At 43.6% G+C, this 22,121-nt stretch overlaps 1 protein-coding gene, 1 long non-coding RNA gene and 1 pseudogene across 5 annotated transcripts; 2 read left to right on the top strand and 1 right to left on the bottom strand.

The window, feature by feature from the left end:
* Positions 1-1,652: 1,652 nt before the first annotated feature.
* LOC129149632 (uncharacterized) lies at positions 1,653-2,600 on the top strand. The gene is made up of 2 exons (XR_008556498.1): positions 1,653-2,004; positions 2,199-2,600. It is a non-coding gene; the product is annotated as an uncharacterized LOC129149632 (long non-coding RNA).
* Positions 2,601-5,074: 2,474 nt separating this feature from the next.
* ATP23 (ATP23 metallopeptidase and ATP synthase assembly factor homolog) lies at positions 5,075-20,808 on the top strand. Of its 4 annotated transcripts, XM_054718920.1 has the most exons (7): positions 5,076-5,317; positions 7,794-7,839; positions 8,768-8,849; positions 13,100-13,237; positions 16,311-16,394; positions 19,226-19,294; positions 20,359-20,808. In XM_054718920.1, exons 1-7 carry the CDS (start codon positions 5,179-5,181, stop codon positions 20,560-20,562), a joined length of 762 nt encoding a protein of 253 aa, XP_054574895.1. In that variant the 5' UTR covers positions 5,076-5,178; the 3' UTR covers positions 20,563-20,808. The 4 variants fall into 4 exon arrangements, with proteins under 4 accessions (XP_054574897.1, XP_054574895.1, XP_054574896.1 ...); XM_054718922.1 differs by lacking the exon at positions 13,100-13,237 and having other exon boundaries at positions 5,075-5,317; XM_054718921.1 differs by lacking the exon at positions 19,226-19,294 and having other exon boundaries at positions 5,077-5,317.
* Positions 14,132-14,752, bottom strand: LOC129149779 (60S ribosomal protein L36a-like; annotated as a pseudogene).
* Positions 20,809-22,121: the final 1,313 nt, after the last annotated feature.

Genomic DNA, 22,121 nt, shown 5'->3' with positions numbered 1-22,121 from the left:
TCAATCCACTGAGCCAAACTAGCCAGGGCTACATCATCAGCATTTTTTTAAAATGTATTTTTATTGATTTCAGAGAGGAAGGGAGAGGGAGAGATAGAAACATCTATGATGAAAGAGAATCGTCAACTGGTCGCCTCCTGCACGCCCCCTACTGGGAATCGAGCCTGCAACCAAGGTAAATGGCCCTGATTGGAATCAAACCTGGGACCCTTCAGTCCACAGACCGACGCTCTATCCACTGAGCCAAACTAGCCAGGGCTACATCACCATTTTTAATTGCTCAAAGCATCCCACTGATTCTGAATCAAGGTAGTCAATCAGACAGACTGCAACTCCACATTCTCTACGAGAAAACCTGAGAATGCTCTTATTTAAACCAATATGAGTGACCTTCTCTTATCTGCAACCATGTTATCTCTGTCTAAGAAGTATGGGTGTAATATATTTAACTTATCTTTTGTTGGGGGACAAGCTGAATTGAACTCCACCCAGCTTAATGAGTACATGCAGTTTTGATTATTTCCTTTTGAGAATTTCCTAGAAGTATACTTACTTAGTCAAAGTATATACACATTTTAAGGATTTTGATACATAGTTCTAAAATGCCTGGAGGAGAGGAAAGATGTACCAATTTCTATTCCCACTTGCAATACCTGTTTCACTGAACTCTTATCCAACACATATTATTTTCTTTCCAATCTTTGCCAATGTAATAGGCATCGAATATGCTATTTATATCACTAATGTGGCTGAACATACCTATTTATTGGCCATTTTATATGTACCTTTTGCTATATACTTTCTATTTTTGTTACTCTTGCCAATTTGTAAGTTTCTAAATGATTACCATCCATACTTACCTTGACATCTTCCTTCCCAGTTCTGCCTCCTATCAAAACTAACGTATATACATGGTTTACGCACTAATCTCCTATTTCTTTAGGAATTCATGGTTATCCTTTCTTGCCAGCATCTGTAACTCTGACTGCCAGTTTTTCCCCTCTCTCGCACTAAGAAACATCACCAAGTCTTCTTAAAGAAAAGCCCCAAGTCTTTTTCTTTCACTTGCCGTTTTCCTCTGGCCACTGACCTTTCTCTTTTCCTTTACAGCCAAACTTCTAGAACGAACGGTCTTCACATGCCGCGCCCCCTTCATTTCTCTCTTCACCTCACCACAGATTTACGTTAAGCTCTTCAGTGCCTTCTTTATTGCAAAAGATTTCAATATCAGAATTATAGCATATATACATATATGAGTGAAAAAAAAAAAGCAGGATACAAAATGGGTTTTCCCCAATAAACTCAACTATGTAAAGAATATTCATGCAGAGAAAACACTGATAAGTAACCCATGAACACTCTACGTTACTTCTGGGTAGTTAAATGGTGAGTTTCCGTTTTTCTTTTAAAATTTTTTCCGCAACATTAAAAGCAAGAATAATTTGCTTTGACATTAGACGACATTACAATGTAAATTAGAAATTCTCAACTTACATTTTCTGCAAGGAGGCAGAAAACGAGCAGTGACAGTGAGGAGCTATGGGCCACACCTCCTTTCCCTGCGAGGCTCAGAACTAGAGGGCGGGACCGCGGGCGGGCGGGGGCGGGGGCGGGGGCGGGGGCGGGGGCGGGACCCACCCAGATCCCGGCCGGCGCTCCCGCGGGACTGGGCTGGAGAACCTCCGATTGGGACAACCGCCTCTTAAAGGGCCTCATGCCCTCTCCGCTCATCCCAACACTCTGAGCATCTCAGCCTATCCTGCTCACTACTCCACACCGCGGGTAACCGTCAATCGCCTCCGGTTGCCCTGGTAACAGTCAGCGGACCCCAACGCGTACCTCCTGACTCTACCCAGAATGCTGCGCACCCTCTCTCATTCACTTCCGGCTCGGAGGGCTAACTCCTCCGGAAGTAGATGCCGGTTATTCCTAGCCTGGCATTGGTCCGTGTGCTGGGCTCCCGCTGAGGGCGCCGGACTGTTTTGTCCTTTCCCAGCTTTCGAGGTGATGGGAATGCCGAGGGAAGGCTATAATCTCACCGAGTTTCTGTTAGACTAGATAAATGGATTGCCTGTTAATTATTAACGAGCTGAAAGGCGTCAAGCACTTTAAAAAATGATTTGCAGTGTCATTTGTTGCTGAGGTATATTTAGAGAACTTTAAACAACTTCTTATAAAAACAATTCGTTTTGCTATAGAAGATGAAGGCAAGCTAAGCAAAACAAACCCACGCCCAAATCGAACCCATCAGAAACAACCACTATGGACACTTTGGAGCAGTCTTCCAGGAGGAATCACGTTGTGTATGCTGTTTGGTAACTTAAAAACTTTCTGAACACATTTGAGAAAAGACACTTAACAACATGGCTGCATGTATTCCATGGCACCTCTTGTTGGACATGTAAACTTTTTATCCTTTTTTTGCTTTTAATTAGTGCTGCCATCCAGAAATGAAAATCCTTAGAGCTAAATCTTTGCCCATACTCTCATTTCTTTGCGGTAATTATTTTTATTTTTTAAATTAGTCATTGGCATTTCCTCGAATGCCCATTCCACCCCCATAAATTCAGAAGAACATAATAAATAATATTAACACCTGGGCAACTATTGATTATGTTTTTTTGGGCATAAATTATTCTAGGTTTCTCTCTGGTGCCTTCAGAATGAATATTGAAAACATGTTTGCTAATTTGGGAGGGAGTCATCTTTTAATTTGCATTTCTTTGTTTATTCATGTACCTGAATAATATTTCAAATGTTTATAGGCCAGCCCTGGCCTGTGTGGCTCAGTAGGTTGGGCGTTGTACTGTGCACCAAAAGGTTGCTGGTTCAATTCCTGGTCAGGGGCACATGCCCAGGTTTCAGGCTCAATCCCCAGTGGGGGCATGCGGGAGGCAGCCGATTGATGTGTCTTTCTGACATGGATGTTTCTCTCTCTCCTCCCTTCTCTCTCCCCCTAAAAAAAGGGTCAGTGGAAATATTTAAAAAATTTGTTTATAGGCTATGGTCCATTTCAAGCCCATTTTCTCTAGCTGGCCTCCCTTGCGTTTTCCATACTAAACACACTAATTTGTAATGATCTAGTTTTGCATATATATGTGTTTCATTCCATACTAGATTGGAAGCTGGTTGTGTGGTCCTGGATAAATTATTCAGTTTTACTGAGCCCACTTTCCTTATTGGCAAAATAGTGATAATAATACTTATCTTGCTGGGTTGTAGTGGGAATCAGAAATAATGTATCCAAGGTGAGCTCAATAAAAAGTGGATTTTAAAAAACGTATAGCTTTAGCATTCTAGTACACAGGAGGTGTTCATATTTTTATAATATTTCAAATGAATAAATCCTAGCATCCCATCCAGTTTAGATATTTATTAAGCATCTATGACACATAAGGCACTGTTCATAATCCTCAAGGTCTCTTGAGCTTTTATTTAGACTAGAGGCCCAGTGCATGAAAATTCATCACTGGATGGGGGGTCCCTCAGCCCGGCCTGCCCCCTCTCACAGTCCGGGAGCCCTCAGGGGTGGGAGGCGACCCGGCGATCAGGGGAAGGTGATGCGTCCATCATACCTCTGCTGCTGCCACTGCTGGCAGCACAAGCCTCTGCCAGACCTGGTTACTGAACCTTGGGTGGCCCTGGGTGGCTGGGCAGCCGACATCTGAGGCTTGCCTGCGTCTCGGGCCGGCCCTGGGCGGCTTGGGGGCTGAGGGGACTGGGGGACTCTGGAGGCAGGCACGAGGCCCAGCCTTGCCACATGCCTTTCACCCTGGTGGGGCTGAGGGGACTGGGCGCCACCATCCTGTGGCTGTGGGCACCGCCATCTTTGAGGGCAGGGCAGTCAATTAGCATATTCCCTCCTTATTGGCTGTGGGCGCCGCCATCTTTGTGAGGGTGTGAGAGTCAGTTAGCATATTCCCTCTTTATTAGCTAGGATACGTTTCTCAGATAAACCATAATATCTTCTTCAACCTCAGCAATTCTCTTATTATTCTGTTTCTGCCACCATACCTGACACATCATAGTAGGTGCTGAATAAATGTGTCAGCTGAACTAAGTAATTAATTAGTTAGTTTTTAGAGAAAGAAAGGGGGAGAGAGAAAGAGAAACATCAATCTGTTGTTCCACCCATCCATATATTCACTCTTGATTCCTGCATGTACCTCCACCTGGATCAAACCCACAACCTGCAACCTTGGTATATGGGGACAAGGCTCTAACCAAGCCTGAACTGAATAATTTAGTGTGAAAAGGAAACTCAAATAAATTAAAATCTGATAGGCTGCGATGAAAGCCATAACAGGTACAAAGTACTTTGCATATTGGGAGATAAGGACAGGTTAACTTTAAAAAAATCCTCACCTGAAGATATGTTTGTTTTTAAAAAATTGATTTTAGAGGGAGTGGAAGGGAAAGAGAGAGAAACATCCATCGATTGCCACCCCTACGCACCCCGATCAAACCCACAACTTAGGTATATGCCCTGACCTGGAATTGAACCCGAAACCTTTTGGTGTATCGGATACCACTCCAACCAACTGAGCCACCCTGGGAGGGCAAGGAGAGATTAATTTTGATTACAGTATCTGGAATGCCCTGTGGAGCTGGTAGATGTGATAAGGACTGAGGAAAGGGGCTTAAAGATGGAAGTATGAGTTAAGAAGGTAGAGTGGGTCAATGGGCCCAGATGAAGCAGAAAAAAAGTAGTTGGTCCTATAGTTTGGGGATTTTGATGTGACCAGTCGTTATAATTGTCGCTGTCAAACATTTCTGAAAAACCCCGCTTTCAATAGGGCTTTGGGGCGTGAGGGGAGAGGCAGGTCAGAGGCTGCAGGGGTAAACTGCGGGGAGAGGGCGGGCGGCAGAAACCTTCCGAGGGAGAAGGGGACTCCTTGGCCAATATCGCCCACGAGGAGGCGGGCTGCGGGGCGACGCTTGTGGGACTCAACCCTGAGGGGCAGCGGCGAAGCCCACAGCTTCCCGCGTGCAGCCTGCAAAGCTGACGCCCCGCCCCGCGCCCCGCCCAGGGCCCCCGCCCCGCCCGCCCCGCCCCGCGTCCGGTCCGCCCTGCGGAGGGCGGGCCCGGCGGTGCGTTTGGCGCGGGGGTGGCTACCTTTGCCGGCCTCAGCCCGGGCGCCGGAGGCGGGAGGCAGCGGCGCCGGGTCCGCGGATGGCATGGCAGGGGCTCCGGGCGCCGCGGGCCAAGCCTCCGCCGAGCAGCTGGCTCCGGAGCAGCCCCAGCCGGGCGTCCTCGCCAGCTTCCTCACCAGCGACCAGAAGTGCCAGCTCATGCTCCTGAGGACGCTGCAGACCAGTAGGAGCCGACCCGAGGCTGGGGCGGCGGGTGGCGCAGACCTCGGCGGGCGGGGCAGGGCCGGGCGCCCTGGTTCCGGGGCTCCGGGTCGGCCCCGGGGGCGGCTCGGGCCGGGTCCTAGGCAGCTCAGCGGAGAGACCAGGCTGGGTCGGCATTATGGGGGCGGCGGTGGGGGGCCTGGGCCTGTTCCCTTTTCCAAGGTGGCCCTATTCCTGCCCGTGGAATGAATGGGGAAGCGGGTTAGGAGTTTGCCCTTTTCTGTCACACTCACTGGTCTGACAGGTAATCTGATTTTGTGTAAGTTTTGCAGCAATATGTGGACTGCAGGTCTGGTGAAGCAGAGTGTTTTTTTTAAAAAAATATATATATCTTTTATTGTTGATAAGGTGAAGCGGAGTTTTGAAGAGCCACGTTAATTAAGGCGTACTTACTGCTGGCAGTGCAAAAACGACAGTTTTACAAACCTGCCCTTCGTTGGAAGGGGCCGGTAGCCTTCCTACGTGGATGGGCTGCAGAGTGTAGAAACCCCTGAAATGGACTGGGAAATCGTGTGTGCACGCACCCAAGTGCATTTTCTGGAGAGAGAGTTTATAGCTTCATTATATCCTCAAGACGCCCACGACCCGAAACGGTTAAGAGCCACTGCTGTGGGTTCCATAAGGACTCAACTACCTGCCGACCAGTGCCTCTCTTCCCAGGGGCCTTGCACTAGAGAGTTCTTAACGTATCGACATTGACAAGTTGACTTCAGACACATTTAGAAATCCGTCTCAAACGTACTTGTCCTAAAGCAAGGTTACTGATTCTTAGTTGGCCAGTCACAGTTCAGAAGTCAGCCACCCGGCTCTGGCTGGGTAGCTCAGTTGGTTTGAGCATCATCCCCATACACCAAAGCCGTGGTTTGGTCTCGGGTCTGGGCACATACAAGAAACAACCAATGAATGCATAAATAAGTGGAACAGCAAATCAATGTCTCTCTCTCTCTCTTACTCTCTCAAATCAACAATAATAAAAAACCCAACCACCCCAAGGTTTTCCAACGAGTTTACCGGCATATAGGGAATCAAGGGAGGTGGGTGGAGGAAGGGCAGTAGAGGGAATAATGACATTGTATGTAGAGTATGTATTGGATACCTCCTAGGTTCTGGTGTGGGAAAATAAAATGCCAAGATGCCTAAAGACCTACCTTGCTTTTAAGATGTTTCAGTGGCACACAGTGGAAAGAACATGGGATGCAGATTAGACATTGGTTCAAATTCTGGTCCCTCTCCATTAGATGTAGAAGAGTGATTTAACTCTCTGATCCCCTCTATTCCTATCTGCAAAGAAGAAAGGGGAGGGGCGGGAGAGGGCTGAAAATACCTCTTTTAGGGTTGTGAGGAATAGGTTTTATGAATGTAAAGTGCCAGCGTATCAGGAGCTGAATAAAGGTGGATGTTCTTGCAGTGGAAGAGGCAAGCGGGGGAGGAAAAAGTTGAGATGGGATGTGAGGTGCTGGACATGAACCCCCGTGGGAATGAACAGGCCTCAACCTTCCCGGGGAGGGCTACTGGGAGGGCTACTGGGAGAACCTGTTGGTATGAAAGCTTCAACCTGCAGCTTTGAAATTCTATCCCTGAGGCTGGGGTGACCGGAGAAACCAAGCCTCATGGGAGACTTTTGTTTTCTTTTTCTTCAAAGCAAATGGTGTGACCCTTCAGTCCTCAGGCTGATGCTCTGACCGCTGAGCAACTGGCTAGGGCAGCTCTCTGTTCCTTGAGGCTACTCGTCTATTGTATCAAAAGCTTTAATTCTTGGAAAAATCCTTTCTCATACTGAGTTGAAATTTGCCCCATGTAACTTCTACCCCTTGGTCCTTGTGTGTCCTCTTAAGAAATAGCAACTGAATCTATTCCCACACGGATACCCCTGTAAATACTTGAAGCTCCTGTGGTCCTCGTTATGTCTTGTTCCTCCTTTCCAAATCCACAAATCCTTGCGTCTTACTGAACATGGTCCTGGGCTGTTCTGATCGCCTTCCCTAAGGAAGAGCTTCAGCTGGCAGGTCCCGTGGAGAGTGTGGTACTCAGACTGGGACACCGAGTTTCAGTGGGTCTGACCCGATAGAGAGCAGTGGGGCTACTTACTGCCTTCCTCTGAATCTGGACACGATGCTGCTGTTTGCTTCTATGGCTATGGCCCCAAATCCCCCCAGTCTTCGATCATTTAACTAAAAATGGCCTTTAAAAACATATTTGGTATTGTCTAAGATGTTTGGTAGTACCCATCTTGGTATTTGTATCAGTGCTTCATTTCATTAAAGACTTGCTTTTATGTTAATTTAAGCGTGTCTTCTAAAAAACACCAAATTTTAATGTAGTATAACTTCATTAAGATTTGTGAATTGCTTTTTGATAATATCTTATACTGCTGTTTGGATAATTTAATTGGCTGTTTATTCCAATTAGCATACATAATCGAATCAATATCTTTTTAGATCCATATGTCAAACTTCTACTTGATGCCATGAAACACTCTGGTTGGTAAGTAAATCTGTTTGAAGTGCTGCTCTATATTCTGCCTGCTGAAACCAAAAATCCAAAACACTGGAACCACATATATTTCACTTTAGGCCACAGAGCCTTTTCTTTTCTTTTTTTAAATACATTTTTATTGATTTCAGAGAGGAAGGAAGAGGGAGAGAGAGATAGAAACATCCAAGACGAGAGAGAATCATGGATCGGCTGCTTCCTGCACACCCCCTACTGGGGATTGAGCCTACAACCCAGGCATGTGCCCTTGACTGGGATCGAACCCCAGACCCTTCAGTCCACAGTTGGACGCTCTATTCTCTGAGCCAAACCGGCTAGGGCCAAAGCCCTTTCCATATGGTAGATGGTAGTGATTGGCTGCATTCTCTCCAGACAAGCCTTATGCTTTTCAGACATCTGCTTTAACTTCACATCTCTGGCTCTACCGTTCAAATTGGTTATTTATTGAACACAATACTTAAAACCTTTCTTGTAAGTAATTACTAAACCTGACTTTTCCACTATGCCAGCCTCAGCATTCTCCTAAATGGAGAATAGATCTCAACTGGTTATGTCGGAACCGTCCAGGTGTTGTTTAACTTTGAGGGTATTAAAGGAAGCGACTTTTGAGGTCCACTTCTTACCATTCTGGCCCAAGGACAGGAACCCCATCATATCTCCAATATGGTCTTAATTAGTTGACCGAATGCTTTGTGGAATCATAACGTTCATAGAATTTGAACTAGGATAGATGTCAGAGATAATATCCTTACTTTACAGATGAGAAAACTGAGGTCTGAGGGTGTTAAGTTGCTTTCCCAGTGTTTCCTGTGTGTCAGTGTGGAGGGGATTTGATGCGGGTGTCCTGGCCCAGGGCAGTTCCCTGTGCCACGTGCACACTGCTTCCGGACATTGTCTCCCATTCCTTCCTGCCTTTTAGTGCTGTTAACAGAGAAAGACACTTTTCTTGTGAAGACTGTAATGGGAACGTCAGTGGAGGCTTCGACGCGTCAGTGTCTCAGGTAGGCATTTTTGCCAAGTTGTTTTCTTTCCTCCCAATTCTCCTGATGTTTGCTGAGGACCTTCCACCTGCTGGGGATCGTTTGGTGGACTTTGTGTGGCATTCAAAAAATGGATTAGTCATGGTCCTTGCTCGTAAGGAGCTTACCTCTTCACAGGGGAGATAAGACATGCACACAGACAAGGACACAATGGGAGGCAGGTTAAACTATTAGGTGGGCATGGTTGCCACAATGGGACAGTGACATGATGGACTGAAAGATGCCAACAGATGCAGCGAGAGGTTATAAAGCCTCTCTCTTCAGGGCAAAGAAGACAAAGACTGTTTGTTGCCCACACAGGGGAAGCATGAGCCAAGGTGGCGTGTTGGGGAAGAACAAGGTGTATTTGTGGAATGGCGTGTTGTCTGGTTTGCTGGAGGGCAGGAATACATGGGAAATAGGGGAGATAGGATTGGAATGAAGGTAAGCCATATGGTGGGAGGCTTTGAATGCTAAGCTAAAGAGTTTCACCTTTACATGGTGAGAAGTGATATATACCTTTGACAATTTTTGATTAGAGGAGTGAGATATCTCATTTGTAAAGCATGGGCAATGATTGTATCTAATAGCCTCATTAGTTGTGGGGTGTGGGCAAGTTATTGCCTTATTCTCAGTCTCCTCACTTGTAAATTAGTAATCACAATACCTATAGCGCTCAGATTGGGTCTTGGTAAGTTCACCCCCCCCCCCCCCCCCCCCCCCCCCTCCGGCCAGGATTAAATAGAGTGGATATTTTGAACCTTCATTTTACTTCTCAGCAGTTTTGAACACAGTAAGCACTCTCTTACATTATTTTAAAATTAAAAATTGTATTGTAAAGCATCTCATTTACACCGACAGGAATAAACCTATATGTACATCTTTGGTCATAATAAAGAATGAATACCTGTGCGTCTGCCACCCAGATGTGAGTAATAGAGCATTGCCAGGACGTTGGAAGCCCGTGTGCCCCTCTTAGATCACATGATCTCTCCTTCCTTATTCTAACTCTTGTGGTACTCATCCCCTGCTTTCTGAATTGCTTCAACATCCAACCATGTGTTACTTAGTTGCCTGCTCTTAAGGTTTATTCATGGAATACTTTGAGTTATAGGTAATACTTTGTAGTTTTATGAAATCATACAGTATATCATCTTCCGCAACATTTCTTTTGTTCAGCATTGTGAGATTCTTCCGTGTTGTTGTGTATACCTTTGGTTTATTTGGTTTCACTGTTGGATAGTATTCCATGGTGTGTCTGTACTACCGTTTACCCTACCTAATATTGATTCTTTCCAACACTGTTACTTTGAGCAATACTGCTGTGAATATTTTTTTAACTTTTCTCCTGGTGCACATGTGCAAAAAGTTACTGCAAGCTATATATTTAGGAGTGGAATTGCTGGGTCATATGGTATGCATACATTTGACATTAGCAGGTAATGCCAAACACTTTTCTTCCCGTGGTGCCCGGTGTACAGCACTCTTCTGGTAGTTCTTTTGCTAGCTCACCTTTCTCTGTCAGCCCTTCAATGTTGAAGTCCCTTAAATATTGGAGTTAGACCCCTTCTTTTTTACTCTATACTCTGCCAAGGGGATCTCATTTATTTTCCTAGGTCAGAGCTCTCTCTTGAACTCCACATTCGTATATCCAAGTGCCTACTTAATACCCACTCTTGGTTGTCTTAAAGGCACCTCAGATCTGACCTGTCCAAGTCCAGATTAATGATTTCTTTTTTCAGATTGATGATTTTTACCATCCCCTACCCCACCCAACCTGGTCTTTTAGTTTTGCATATTTCGGTGAATGGTACCACCATCCATCCTATTATACAAACCAGAAATTCAGGATCATTCTTTTATTTATTTATTTATTTTTATTTATTTATTTATTTATTGTTTTATTTTATTTTATTTTTTTAATATATTTTATTGATTTTTTTTACAGAGAGGAAGGGAGAGGGATAGAGAGCTAGAAACATTGATGAGAGAGAAACATCGACCAGCTGCCTCCTGCTCACCTCCTACTGGGGATGTGCCCGCAACCAAGGTACATGCCCTTGACCGGAATCGAACCTGGGACCTTTCAGTCTGCAGACTGATGCTCTATCCACTGAGCCAAACCGGTTTCGGCTTTATTTTTATTTTTATTTTTAAAATATATTTTATTGATTTTTTACAGAGAGGAAGAGAGAGGGATAGAGAGTTAGAAACATCGTTGAGAGAGAAACATCGATCAGCTGCCTCCTGCACATTCCCCTACTGGGGATGTGCCTGCAACCAAGGCACATGCCCTTGACCGGAATCGAACCTGGGACCCTTGAGTCCGCAGGCCGATGCTCTATCCACTGAGCCAAACTGGTTAGGGCCAGGATCATTCTTGATACCTCTGATTCCCTTCCCATATTCTATCCATCACCAAATTTTTAATACATTTTTAAATTGATTTCAAAGAGGGAGGAAGGGAGAGAGAGAGAGAGAGAGAGAGAGAGAGAGAGAGAGAGAGAGAGAAAGAAAGAAAGAAACATTAATGATTCTATCTCTCTGGGGGATTGGGCCTGCAACCTGGGCATGTGCCCTTGACTGGAATCGAATCCAGGACCCTTCAGTCTGCAGGCCAACTCTCTATCCACTGAGCCAAACCAGCTAGGGCCATCACCAAATTAAAAAAAAATTTTTTTTTTATTGATTTCAGAGAGGAAGGGAGAGAGAGAGAGAGTTAGAAACATCAATGATGAGAGAGAATCGCCCATTGTCCACCTCCCTCACGTCCCACATCGGGGATTGAGCCCGCAATCCGGGCATGTGCCCTGATGGGGAATCAAACTGTGACCCTCTGGTTCATAGATTGACACTCAACCACTGAGCTATGGCGGCTGGGCCCATCACCAAATTTTATCTAATTTACCTCCTAGATAACATTGTTGGCTTCCTGTATTCTAGCTCAGTTCCCATTACCTCTTGCCTAGAATACTTCATTAGCCTTCAGCTAGTCTCTCTGAATCAGTTTTGGTCATCTTCTGCTTATTTTTCCAACTACAGTCAAAGGAATAAAAACAAAATAAAATCAAAGCACCTCCTATTTCACTACTTCCTTTCAGTGACTTCCCACTGCTCTCAGGATAAAGGCATGGTGTTCAATTATTTGGCCACTGCTGACCTCACCAGCCATATCTGATACCTACCACCTCAAACGTTGTGCTTCAGAAACATAAGCCTGCTTCTCAAACATTCTGTTCCTTCAACCCTCCCCATGCCCTTTGCCTACGTGTTCTCTCTGGTATGCTCCCTTCCCCTCTCCTCAAATTTAACCACCATTCACCCATTGGATCCCAGTTTAAACATCCTTCTGCGGAGAAGCCTTTCCCAGCCTCCAGACCAGGCCAGGTACTCTCATTGTAGGTACTCATGCCAACCTGGGTTTTTCCTCATGACAGCTGTCATTGCATGTATTTAAACATTTTGGTAAATAATGATTAATTTCTATCTCTGTTAGTAGATTATAAATCTAAAAGGTCTCCATAAATATCAGTTGAATAAATGGATGTTGAATGGTGACTATTACTATTAGGATCTCTCATGTCTTTATTATTCTTATAGGGTCCTCTTCAGTGTGCTGTGGGCTTTTTGCACTTCTTTCTGAAGGTCTTTCTGAGCATTTTTTTCTGGCAGTTCTAGTAGAGTGGGACAGTGGTGGTCATTCATTGTATTGCTCATTCAGAACCTCAATCAGAAGCATTTTACATATATTCTCATTTAATTCTCACAATTCTATGAGGTAGGTACTCTAATGATTTCCTTTCATAGTTGAGGAAACTGAGGCACAGGGAAAGTAGGAAACTTGCCCTCGGTCATTGAATTAGTAAGGAATAGGGCTAGAATTTGAATCTGTCAGCTTCTTCCAAAGTCCACACTCTAAATACAATGCTGTGGAGTCCAAGACACACTGATACAGTCAGCCAATGAGGACAGTGTGTGAATACCTGTCCTCAATCTAAGTGCTCTTACAGTCCAGAGAGGAGAGAGGGGAGAAGTTAGTTATCGGGAAGGCTTAATGGGGCATGTAGTTAGACTGGACCTTGACAGATAGAGAGTTGTGGGGTCAGTGGAGAAAAGTGGGTGGAAGCAATGCAAGCAGGTAAGTCCTCCTCATGTGTGAGAGAGGATAGAATCCATGAAATGAGAGTGGATTTTAGACATAACTGAACTTCTCTTATTTTGGTGCCTCCTAGATTGTTTTGTGCCAGAATAATATCCGTAATCAGGCCCATATGAACAGAGTGGTCACCCACGAGCTCATTCATACGTTTGATCATTGTCGTGCTCATGTCGACTGGTTCACCAATGTCAGACATTTGGCCTGCTCAGAGGTGAGTTTTATTGTAAACGATATCTTTTCCCCCTGCAGAACACTGTGTTTGAACAATTTATTAAAGTATTTTATTTAAAAAAAAAAGTATTTTATTTAAACACTAGAGGCCCGGTGCATGAATTTATGCACCAGAGGGGTCCCTCGGCCAGGCCTGAGGAATCGGGCTAAAACTGGCCCTCCGACATCCCCTGAGGGGTCCTGGATTGTGAGAGGGTGCAGGCCAGGCCGAGGGACCTCACCGGTGCACAATCGGGGCTGGGGAGGGACGTGGGAGGTTGGCCAGCTGGGGAGGAATGCAGGAGGTTGCCAGCTGGGGAGGGATCACGAGAGGGCTCCAGGGAATGTCCAGCCCATCTTGCTCAGTCCTGATCGGCCAGACCCCAGCAGCAAGCTAACCTACCAGTTGGAGTGTCTGCCCCCTGATGATCAGTGCACATCATAGCGAGCGGTTGAACGGCCTTAGCATATCACTAGCATATTATGCTTTGATTGGTTGAACGGCCGACTGGACAACCAAACACTTAGCATATTAGGCTTTTATTATATAGGACTATAAGATACTCCTTTTCTTACTGTGATAGCTCCACGTTTGTCTTGAATTTCTGTTTCTAACTATTGAATACAAATTTTTGAGACACAACAGAGAAATTTTAAGTATTTTTTTTAGAATTGTATTAAATATAATCTTTTTAATCCTAATAGTAGTGATTAACTTTAATTATAATAAACTATTTCTTATGGAATAAACTATGTAACATAAAAATTAAGGGCAGTTAACATTTACTGAGGTTTGTGTGCCAGATACTGTTCTGTTTGTGGATTCTTTTTTTTGAAGTGAATATATCCTCAAGATTTTATTTTTACATAATAAAACAAAACACGAAGCTTAGAACTAGATCACTAGGCCCTTTCTCTTCTTATCTGCTCCTAGTTCAAAATGCTTGCGTCTCTTAATAGCCAGCGTTCTCTTAGACCTTCAGTAGGGCTCAACGCATTCAAGCCTCAGTACAATCTTCTTTAAACAAATTAAAAAAAAAATTATTTTAAAAAAATTTATTGTTGAAAGTATTACATATGTCCCCTTCCCCCCATTAACCCCCTCTACCCTGCCCCCCCCCCCCAAAAAGAGAGAGAGAGAGAGAGAGAGAGAGAGAGAGAGAGAGAGAGAGAGAGAGAGAGAAACATTGATCTGTTGTTCTGTTATTTAGGCATTCATTGGTTGATTCTTGTATGTGCCCTGACTGGGGATCGAACCCATAACCTTGGTGCATTAGGACAAACTCTCTAACCAACTGAGCTAACTGGCTAGAGCTTCAGCACAAACTTCTTTGTAGTTTTAGCTTTTTTGTGGAAAATCAGCTTAGTCTGCCTACCACAGCCACTCTGCTTCCTGTCGTAATGCCGCTTTCCCTGTGCACAGAGAATCCTTGCCCATCTTGTATTGTTACTTTGTGGGGTTTTGCTCGCCCCACTTCTTACAGAAAGTCCAGCGGGGTTTAGGAACATTCTCCATGTTTGCAAGAGCGCTATCAGCACGGAAAGCGTTTGTGGATCCTTATATAGTTGTCACAACAGCCCATGGAAGTGGATACTATTATCCTCATTTAGTATCTGTGGAAAGTGAGGCATTTGTTTAGATTCCATACTTCAGTAAGTGAAAGAGGCAGGTTTACAACCGGGGTTCCTAACTGGCTTTCTGCGCTGCTTTCTTTAAGTAAAGATCCTTTCTTGCTCTAGAGTAAAACGTAAAAAGATATTTATGAAAAAGCACTTTGGATTGCTCTAAAAAAATATACATATATAAATATACATATAAATATACTCCTAGAGAGACATAAGTATTTCATACTTGCATTTCATTAATCAAAGAGTGCAATATATTGAGAAGTTAAGAAACTAATATAAATTTCAAGCTTATATTTTGTAACTTAGATTATTTTCTCTTTCCCTTAAAATTAATAAGCAACCTCACTGTATCTAATTATAACTCATTATTTGGAGAGTAGACTGAATCCTGAGTTGTTTTTTTTTAAACTTTATTTTTATTGTTGACACTATTACAGATGTCACCCCCCACCCATTGCCCACCTGCACCCATCCCCTGCTCCCCCTTCCCTCTGGCCCTCACCACACTGTTGTCTGTATCTGTGGGCTAGGCATATATAGTATTCTTTGGCTAATCCCTTCACCTTCTTTCATCCAGTGTCCCCTTCCCCACTCCCGCCCCGTTCCTCCTGACAGCTGTCAGTCTGTTCCATGTATCCCTGCCTGTGTTTCTATTTTGTTCATCAGTTTATTTTGTTCATTAGTGAATCCTGAGTTTTTAAATAGGTCTCTCTCGGGTGTTATGAGGATTAATGCCTGTTGGCTAAAATGTGTAAGTGCCTTGAGCTCTTCAGAGGAATAAGACCGTGTTATTGTAAAGTAACATGAAGTGGGTCATTCTGTTTGCAGTGAATTAGCAAAAATGTGGCCAGGTTAGCTGTAGGATCTACGTGGGTAGTTCCAAGATTTTTTTATCCATTAAAGCTGCTTTTTCCTTTAAAAATGTAGTAAATTAGAAAATATGTCCTAACTTCAGGTTGTCATGCACACTCAGCCCAGTGCCTTTGGCATTGTCTGACCTAGCTCATGGATAGCTGCTCTCTTTCTTACTGAAGAACTTCTGGAGTCAATAGAGTTAAAAAAGTTCTTTTTTTTTTAAAATATATATTTTATTGATTTTTCACAGAGAAGAAGGGAGAGGGATAGAGAGCTAGAAACATCGATGAGAGAGAAACATCGACCAGCTGCCTCCTGCACGCCCCCTACCGGGGATGTGCCTGCAACCAATGTACATGCCCTCAACCGGAATTGAACCCGGGACCTTCCAGTCCACAGACCGACACTCTATCCACTGAGCCAAACCGGTTTCAGCTAAAAAAATTCTTTCAAAAAGTCTTACAGTTACTCTGATCTCAGAAAAGCATGCTACTTTTACATATTTTTTACAATTAAAAAAATTGGTTGTTATAAAGGTAGAGAGCCTGGACACTTATTTTCTTTTTGTTTGCCTTCTGTCTTTGTGATAGATTCGAGCTGCTAACCTCAGTGGAGACTGCTCACTTGTGAATGAAATATTCAGGTTACATTTTGGATTAAAACAACACCATCAGGTAAAAACTAACATGAAATCACTTACCTGTAAGAGTGCTAAGAGTGGAAATAATAAAGAAATGAGAAGTACATTTAGTATTTGAAACTTGGAAGAACTACTTACATGAAAGGAATACAAACTGTATACCGTTTAAGCCAAATAGATGGAATTTAGTTCTGTTTTATAATTATGGGTGAGCTGTGTGACTGACAAGAGATTTTAATAGTGAAAAGAACTATGATGGTCTCGCTCTTGGGATACTTGTGGATGGGGTGGACAAGGAGTGGAAGTGAAGTCACAGCCTGTCTTCCTTTTATCCTGGCAGTCCTGGGCTTACATTTTAAAACTACCACTGTATTCTCAAGATAAAAAAGTAATACCTGGCCCTAGCCGGTTTGGCTTAGTGGATAAAGCGTCGGCCTGCGGACTCAAGGGTCCTGGGTTCGATTCCGGTTAAGGGCATGTACCTTGGTTGTGGGCACATCCCCAGTAGGGGGTGTGCAGGAGGCAGCTGATCGATGTTTCTCTCTCATCGATGTTTCTGACTCTCTATCTCTCTCCCTTCCTCTCTGCAAAAAATCAAGAAATCAAAAAAAAAAAAAAAAAGAAAGAAGTAATAATACCTGTCAGAAGGGACTTCACTGCAGCACAGGTTACGGCTTTGTGCCAGTATTAGTGCGCCTTTAAAGGATGTATGACGTCATAGCAAAGTTTTGGATTAGTGCAGATTGAGTATGATAAACTGAGCTGAGAGGGGTTTTGTAGTCAAAACTAAGAACAAAAACCCAAAAGAAAATTAGAGGCGGGATCATCCTGTTAGAGAGCTTTGCTATCACATCATACATTTATCCGCCACAGCTGGACACGGGGAGAGGAGCATGGAACCGATGGACCGATAGTGAATGAGCAGTTCTGCCCATAGCAACCAGGGGGCTCTGAGTTAGGACAAAAGCTGGTGAGAGGTTTTCTGTGGGAAGAGCTTGCTGGGCCGATTGGTGAGGGTCATGAGCATCAGGATAGCAGTTTCAACCGGATAGTAGATGCAAAAAAGGATAGGCTTGGAACAACCACAGGAAAGCCCTTGGTTCTGTAGAGAAGAGTCACTCATCTCTGGGGCGGAGGGAAGAAACTCACAGTGAACTACTAAGAGAAGGTGTGACTTTGTGAATGGGAGCTAGAGGAGAAGTCTGCTGCCTAGAGAGGGTAATGCCTTAGGAAAGGCTCTTAAGCTTTCAGCCTGTGTAGGTCAGCTTAGTGATAGGGCGCTGAGCTGCTGTGCCACATGTCTTCTGTGCCCTGGGATCCTTGAGCCTCCCCTCCAGTAAATACAGCTTGGGCTGCATTTGGATGGCCTGTGTGTTCAGGCTCTCAGCGGGAAGGTTGGAAGAAGAGGATAATGTGGTTAAAGCATGTGATCCAGGGCCCAGAGTCTTTGAAAGAGAAGTCTCTCTGTCTCTCTGTCTCTGTGTCTGTCTCTGTCTCTGTCTCTATCTCTCTCTGTCTCTCTGTCTCTCTCTCTCTCTCTCTCTCAAAACCTTGGGTAGCAGCAGCAGAAAATGAATAGAACTAGCAACAGGAAGTAACTACGGGGAGGTAGTGGGAGCCTGGTTGAGGGAGAAGAGTGTTAGGGAATGGAGTTCTGCTTTTGTACCCAAGAAGCATAAACAGCAGCCCAGCTGGTGTGGCTCAGTGGTGGAGCATGGACCTATGAACCAGGAGGTCACAGTTTGATTCCCGGTTGGGGCACATGCTCAGGTTGTGAGCTTAATCCCCAGTGTGGGGCGTGCAGGAGGCAACTGATTAACGATTTTCTCTCATCATTGATGTTTCTATCTCTCTCTTCCTCTCCTATCCTCTCTGAAATCAGTAAGAATATATTAAAAAAACACACACATCAACCACAGTAACTGATTGTAAATTTGCACACTTTTAACAGAAATTTATTACATCTAGAAAGAAATGAATCTGAATTGTGATCTATACTTGTATCTCCCTGTGTCTCCAGGAGACAAAATTTTACCACCATTTTTTCCCTCTGGAGGGGAGAAATTTCCTCTCTGGCAATTGCGGTTGTGGCTTTGTACCAATCTTTCTCTCCTTCTTATTCCTCTATGCCTAGGATTTATTTTAAAAATCAGTGTTTGGTGTAATTTAGGTTGAGAAGCACTGTTTTATATTCCAGAATCAGTGAGCATCTCCAGCCTGGGCATGCTGACCAGGCCAAGTAAAACTGGGAACATGCAGAGAAAATCAATGATTGACAGGATGCACAGTCTTCAGAACCAGTGTTTGTTTTTTTCAGGAAAATGTTAAATGCCATTCTTTTGAGTTTTAGTTTGCGCCTGTGGGGAAATAAAATGAGTAAAAGTTCTTCAAGAATTGGAATGGTAGGACCTTATCTTTCTTTCCATTTTTCCTTTTTAAATAAAAAAAATATTTTTATTGATTTCAGAGAGGAAGGAAGAGGGAGAGATAGAAACATCAACGATGAGAGAGAATCATTGATTGTCTGCTTCCTGTATGCCTGCCACTGGGGATCAAGCCCACAACCCAGGCATGTGCCCTGACTGGGAATTGAACCGTGACCTCCTGGTTCATAGGTTGACGCTTAACCACTGAACTACGCTGGCCGGGTGACCTTATGTTTCTTAAAATATTTAGAATACTGAGAAATTCTAGTCTATTACAATGTATATTAGGTAAATTTTTTTCTTAGGAAGAAAACTTGAACACCCATGCAAAGAACACTCAGAAACAAACAAAAAAAAGTTGTTTGATTTGTTTTTCCCCTGAAAAATGAAGACATCTTCAAACTATGTGTATATATGTATGATTTCCTATTGCCTGCAGGGGATAGTGTTCTCTCAAAGGAAAAGTTACCTAGCATTTGGTCAACTGCAAAGGAAGAGAGTTACAGAAGTAAAGTATATTTTACATTTATTTAAATTTTATTAAAAGTCCAACCAGGCCGAAACCGGTTTGGCTCAGTGGATAGAGCGTTGGCCTTCGGACTCAAAGGTCCCAGGTTCGATTCCGGTAAAGGGCATCTACCTTGGTTGCGGGCACATCCCCAGTAGGGGGTGTGCAGGAGGCAGCTGATCGATGTTTCTCTCTCATCGATGTTTCTAACTCTCTATCTCTCTCTCTTCCTCTCTGTAAAAAAAAAAAAAAAAAAAAAAAAAAAAGCCCTAACCGGTGTGGCTCAGTGGATAGAGCATCGGCCTGCGGACTGAAAGTTCCTGGGTTCGATTCCGGTCAAGGGCATGTACCTTGGTTGCGGGCACATCCCCAGTGGGGAGTGTGCAGGAGGCAGCTGGTCGGTGTTTCTCTCTCATCGATGTTTCTAGCTCTCTATCCCTCTTCCTTCCTCTCTGTAAAAAATCAATAAAATATATATTTTGAAAAAAAAAAAAAAAAAAAAGTCCAACCAGAACCTTATTTATCCACTTTTCTATGATTTTGCCAATTGGGAGTTATTGTTTGGCAAACACTGTCTAGAACTTCACAGAAGGACATCTGCTTATGTTATTGGAAAGGATGAGAAAATTGAAGGAGGTTTTACTTATACCTAAATAATTTTAGAGTGAGCTAATTTCTTCTTTGGAATGACAGAATGAAATAATAGGAAAATGAGTTTTTTTTCATTATTATTTTTGAAAAAATATTTTTATTGATTTCAGAGAGAAAGGGAGAGGGAAAGAGAGATAGAAACATCAATGATGAGGGAGAATCAGTGATTGGCTGCCTCCTGAATGCCCCCCACTGGGGATGGAGCCAGCAACCCAGGCATATGCCCTTGATTGGAATTGAACTCAGGACCCTTCAGTCCACAGGCCAACGCTCTATCCACTGAGCCAAACCAGCCAGGGCAAAAATGAGTTTTGATTATGGTTCAGATATTATATAAAATGTTGTTATTTCATGATTAAATTTTCATATAAAACTAAAGCCACATACTCTTTTTCTTTTTTTTTCCTCTTTAGACTTGTGTCAGAGACAGAGCCATTCTTTCTATCCTGGCTGTTAGGAATGTCAGCAAAGAAGTAGCTGAAAAGGCTGTTGATGAAGTTTTTGAATCTTGTTTCAATGACCATGAACCTTTTGGAAGGATCCCACATAACAAGACATATGCAAAATACGCTCATAGAGACTTTCAAAATCGTCATCGGTATTACTCAAATATATGAAGGCAATGACATTTTATATTACAGAGCCTCAGTGATCATGAAGAAAATATGGTTCTCAGGTGCACAAATGTATGAAACATAAATGATCAATTAAATACAGACAAGACAGAAGATGCTGATTCTAGCATATTATCAGAAAATGTAACTGGTGAAAAATGAAACTGCCTTAAACTTCAAGGCAAAAATTATATCTGTATAGCCAATCATTTGGTGAATAAGGAAAATCAATTATGTTTTTGTATTTTCTACATTGTACTTGTGTTTTTGATTCTTGTGATTTTATTTTTATTACATACTAGAGGCCCAGCGCATGGATTTGTGCACTGATGCGGTCCCTTGGCCTGGCCTGTGCCCTCTCGCAATCCGGGACCCCTTGGGGGATGTTGGAGAGCCGGTTTCGGCCCGATCTCTGCAGGCCAGGCTGAGTGACCCCACTGGTGCACGAATCCATGCACTGGGCTGGTTTCGGCCCAATCCTTGCAGGCCAGGCCGAGGGACCCCACCGGTGCACGTGCACTGGGCCTCTAGTATGCATATAAGATATTTGGTTAATCTCTTCCCACCCTCTTCCCTCCCCGCTTCCCTCTGAGATTCATTAGTCTGTTCCATGTTTCCATGCCTGTGGTTTCTGCTCCTGCATTGAGTGTCTGCCCCCTAGTGGTCAGTGCGTGTCATAGATACTGACTGGTTGGCCAATCGGCCGGTTGCTTAGGCTTTTATATATATAGATGATTATTTTAATATTTGATTAAGAAAACTGTGAAGTGGTACCCTTGTGTAATGTTGATAGGAGACCACTGTTGGTATTTACATTAAGTGTAAAGAAAAATGTACTGATCTTATTTATAGGATATTTGTTGAGATGTTATGATCAAAACATATAATGGATGAAAGTTGAAAATAATTCATTCAGTGATCAATGCCTACCCCACTCTCTGCTCTTCTTTCAACATGTATGTGGAGACTATATGGTTTAGTTTTCTGGGGACAGTTTTTTTTTTTTTTTTAAATATGTTTTTATTGATTCTTTTTTCATTTTTTTTTAGTGAGAGAAGAAGGGAGAGGAATAGAGAGATAGAAACATTGATGAGAGAGGAACATCAATCAGCTGCCTCCTGCATACACCCCACTGGGGATTGAGCCTACAACCAGGAATCGAACTGGTGACCTCTTTTTTATTTTTTTTAAAATATATTTTATTGATATTTTACAGAGAGGAAGAGAGAGGGATAGAGAGTTAGAAACATCGATGAGAGAGAAACATAGATCAGCTGCCTCTTGCACCTCCCCCCCCCCCACCTGGGGATGTGCCCGCAACCAAGGTACATGCCCTTGACCGGAATCGAATCTGGGACCCTTGAGTCCGCAGGCCGACGCTCTATCCACTGAGCCAAACCGGTTTCGGCCGAACTGGTGACCTCTTGGTTTGTAGTTGTCACTCAACTGCCGAGCCATACCGGCTGGGTGTTTTCTGGGAACAATTTTTATTAGATTTTTAAATTTTTTAAATTTTTAATATTTTAAAGATTACTTTATTGCCCTAGCCAGTTTGGCTCAGT

This window comes from Eptesicus fuscus, chromosome 7 (genome assembly GCF_027574615.1).
Source record: "Eptesicus fuscus isolate TK198812 chromosome 7, DD_ASM_mEF_20220401, whole genome shotgun sequence".
In the NCBI taxonomy this organism is placed as follows: Eukaryota; Metazoa; Chordata; class Mammalia; order Chiroptera; family Vespertilionidae; genus Eptesicus; species Eptesicus fuscus.
Note: the sequence above shows the minus strand (reverse complement) of the source record. Positions and strands in the feature narration are given on the sequence as shown.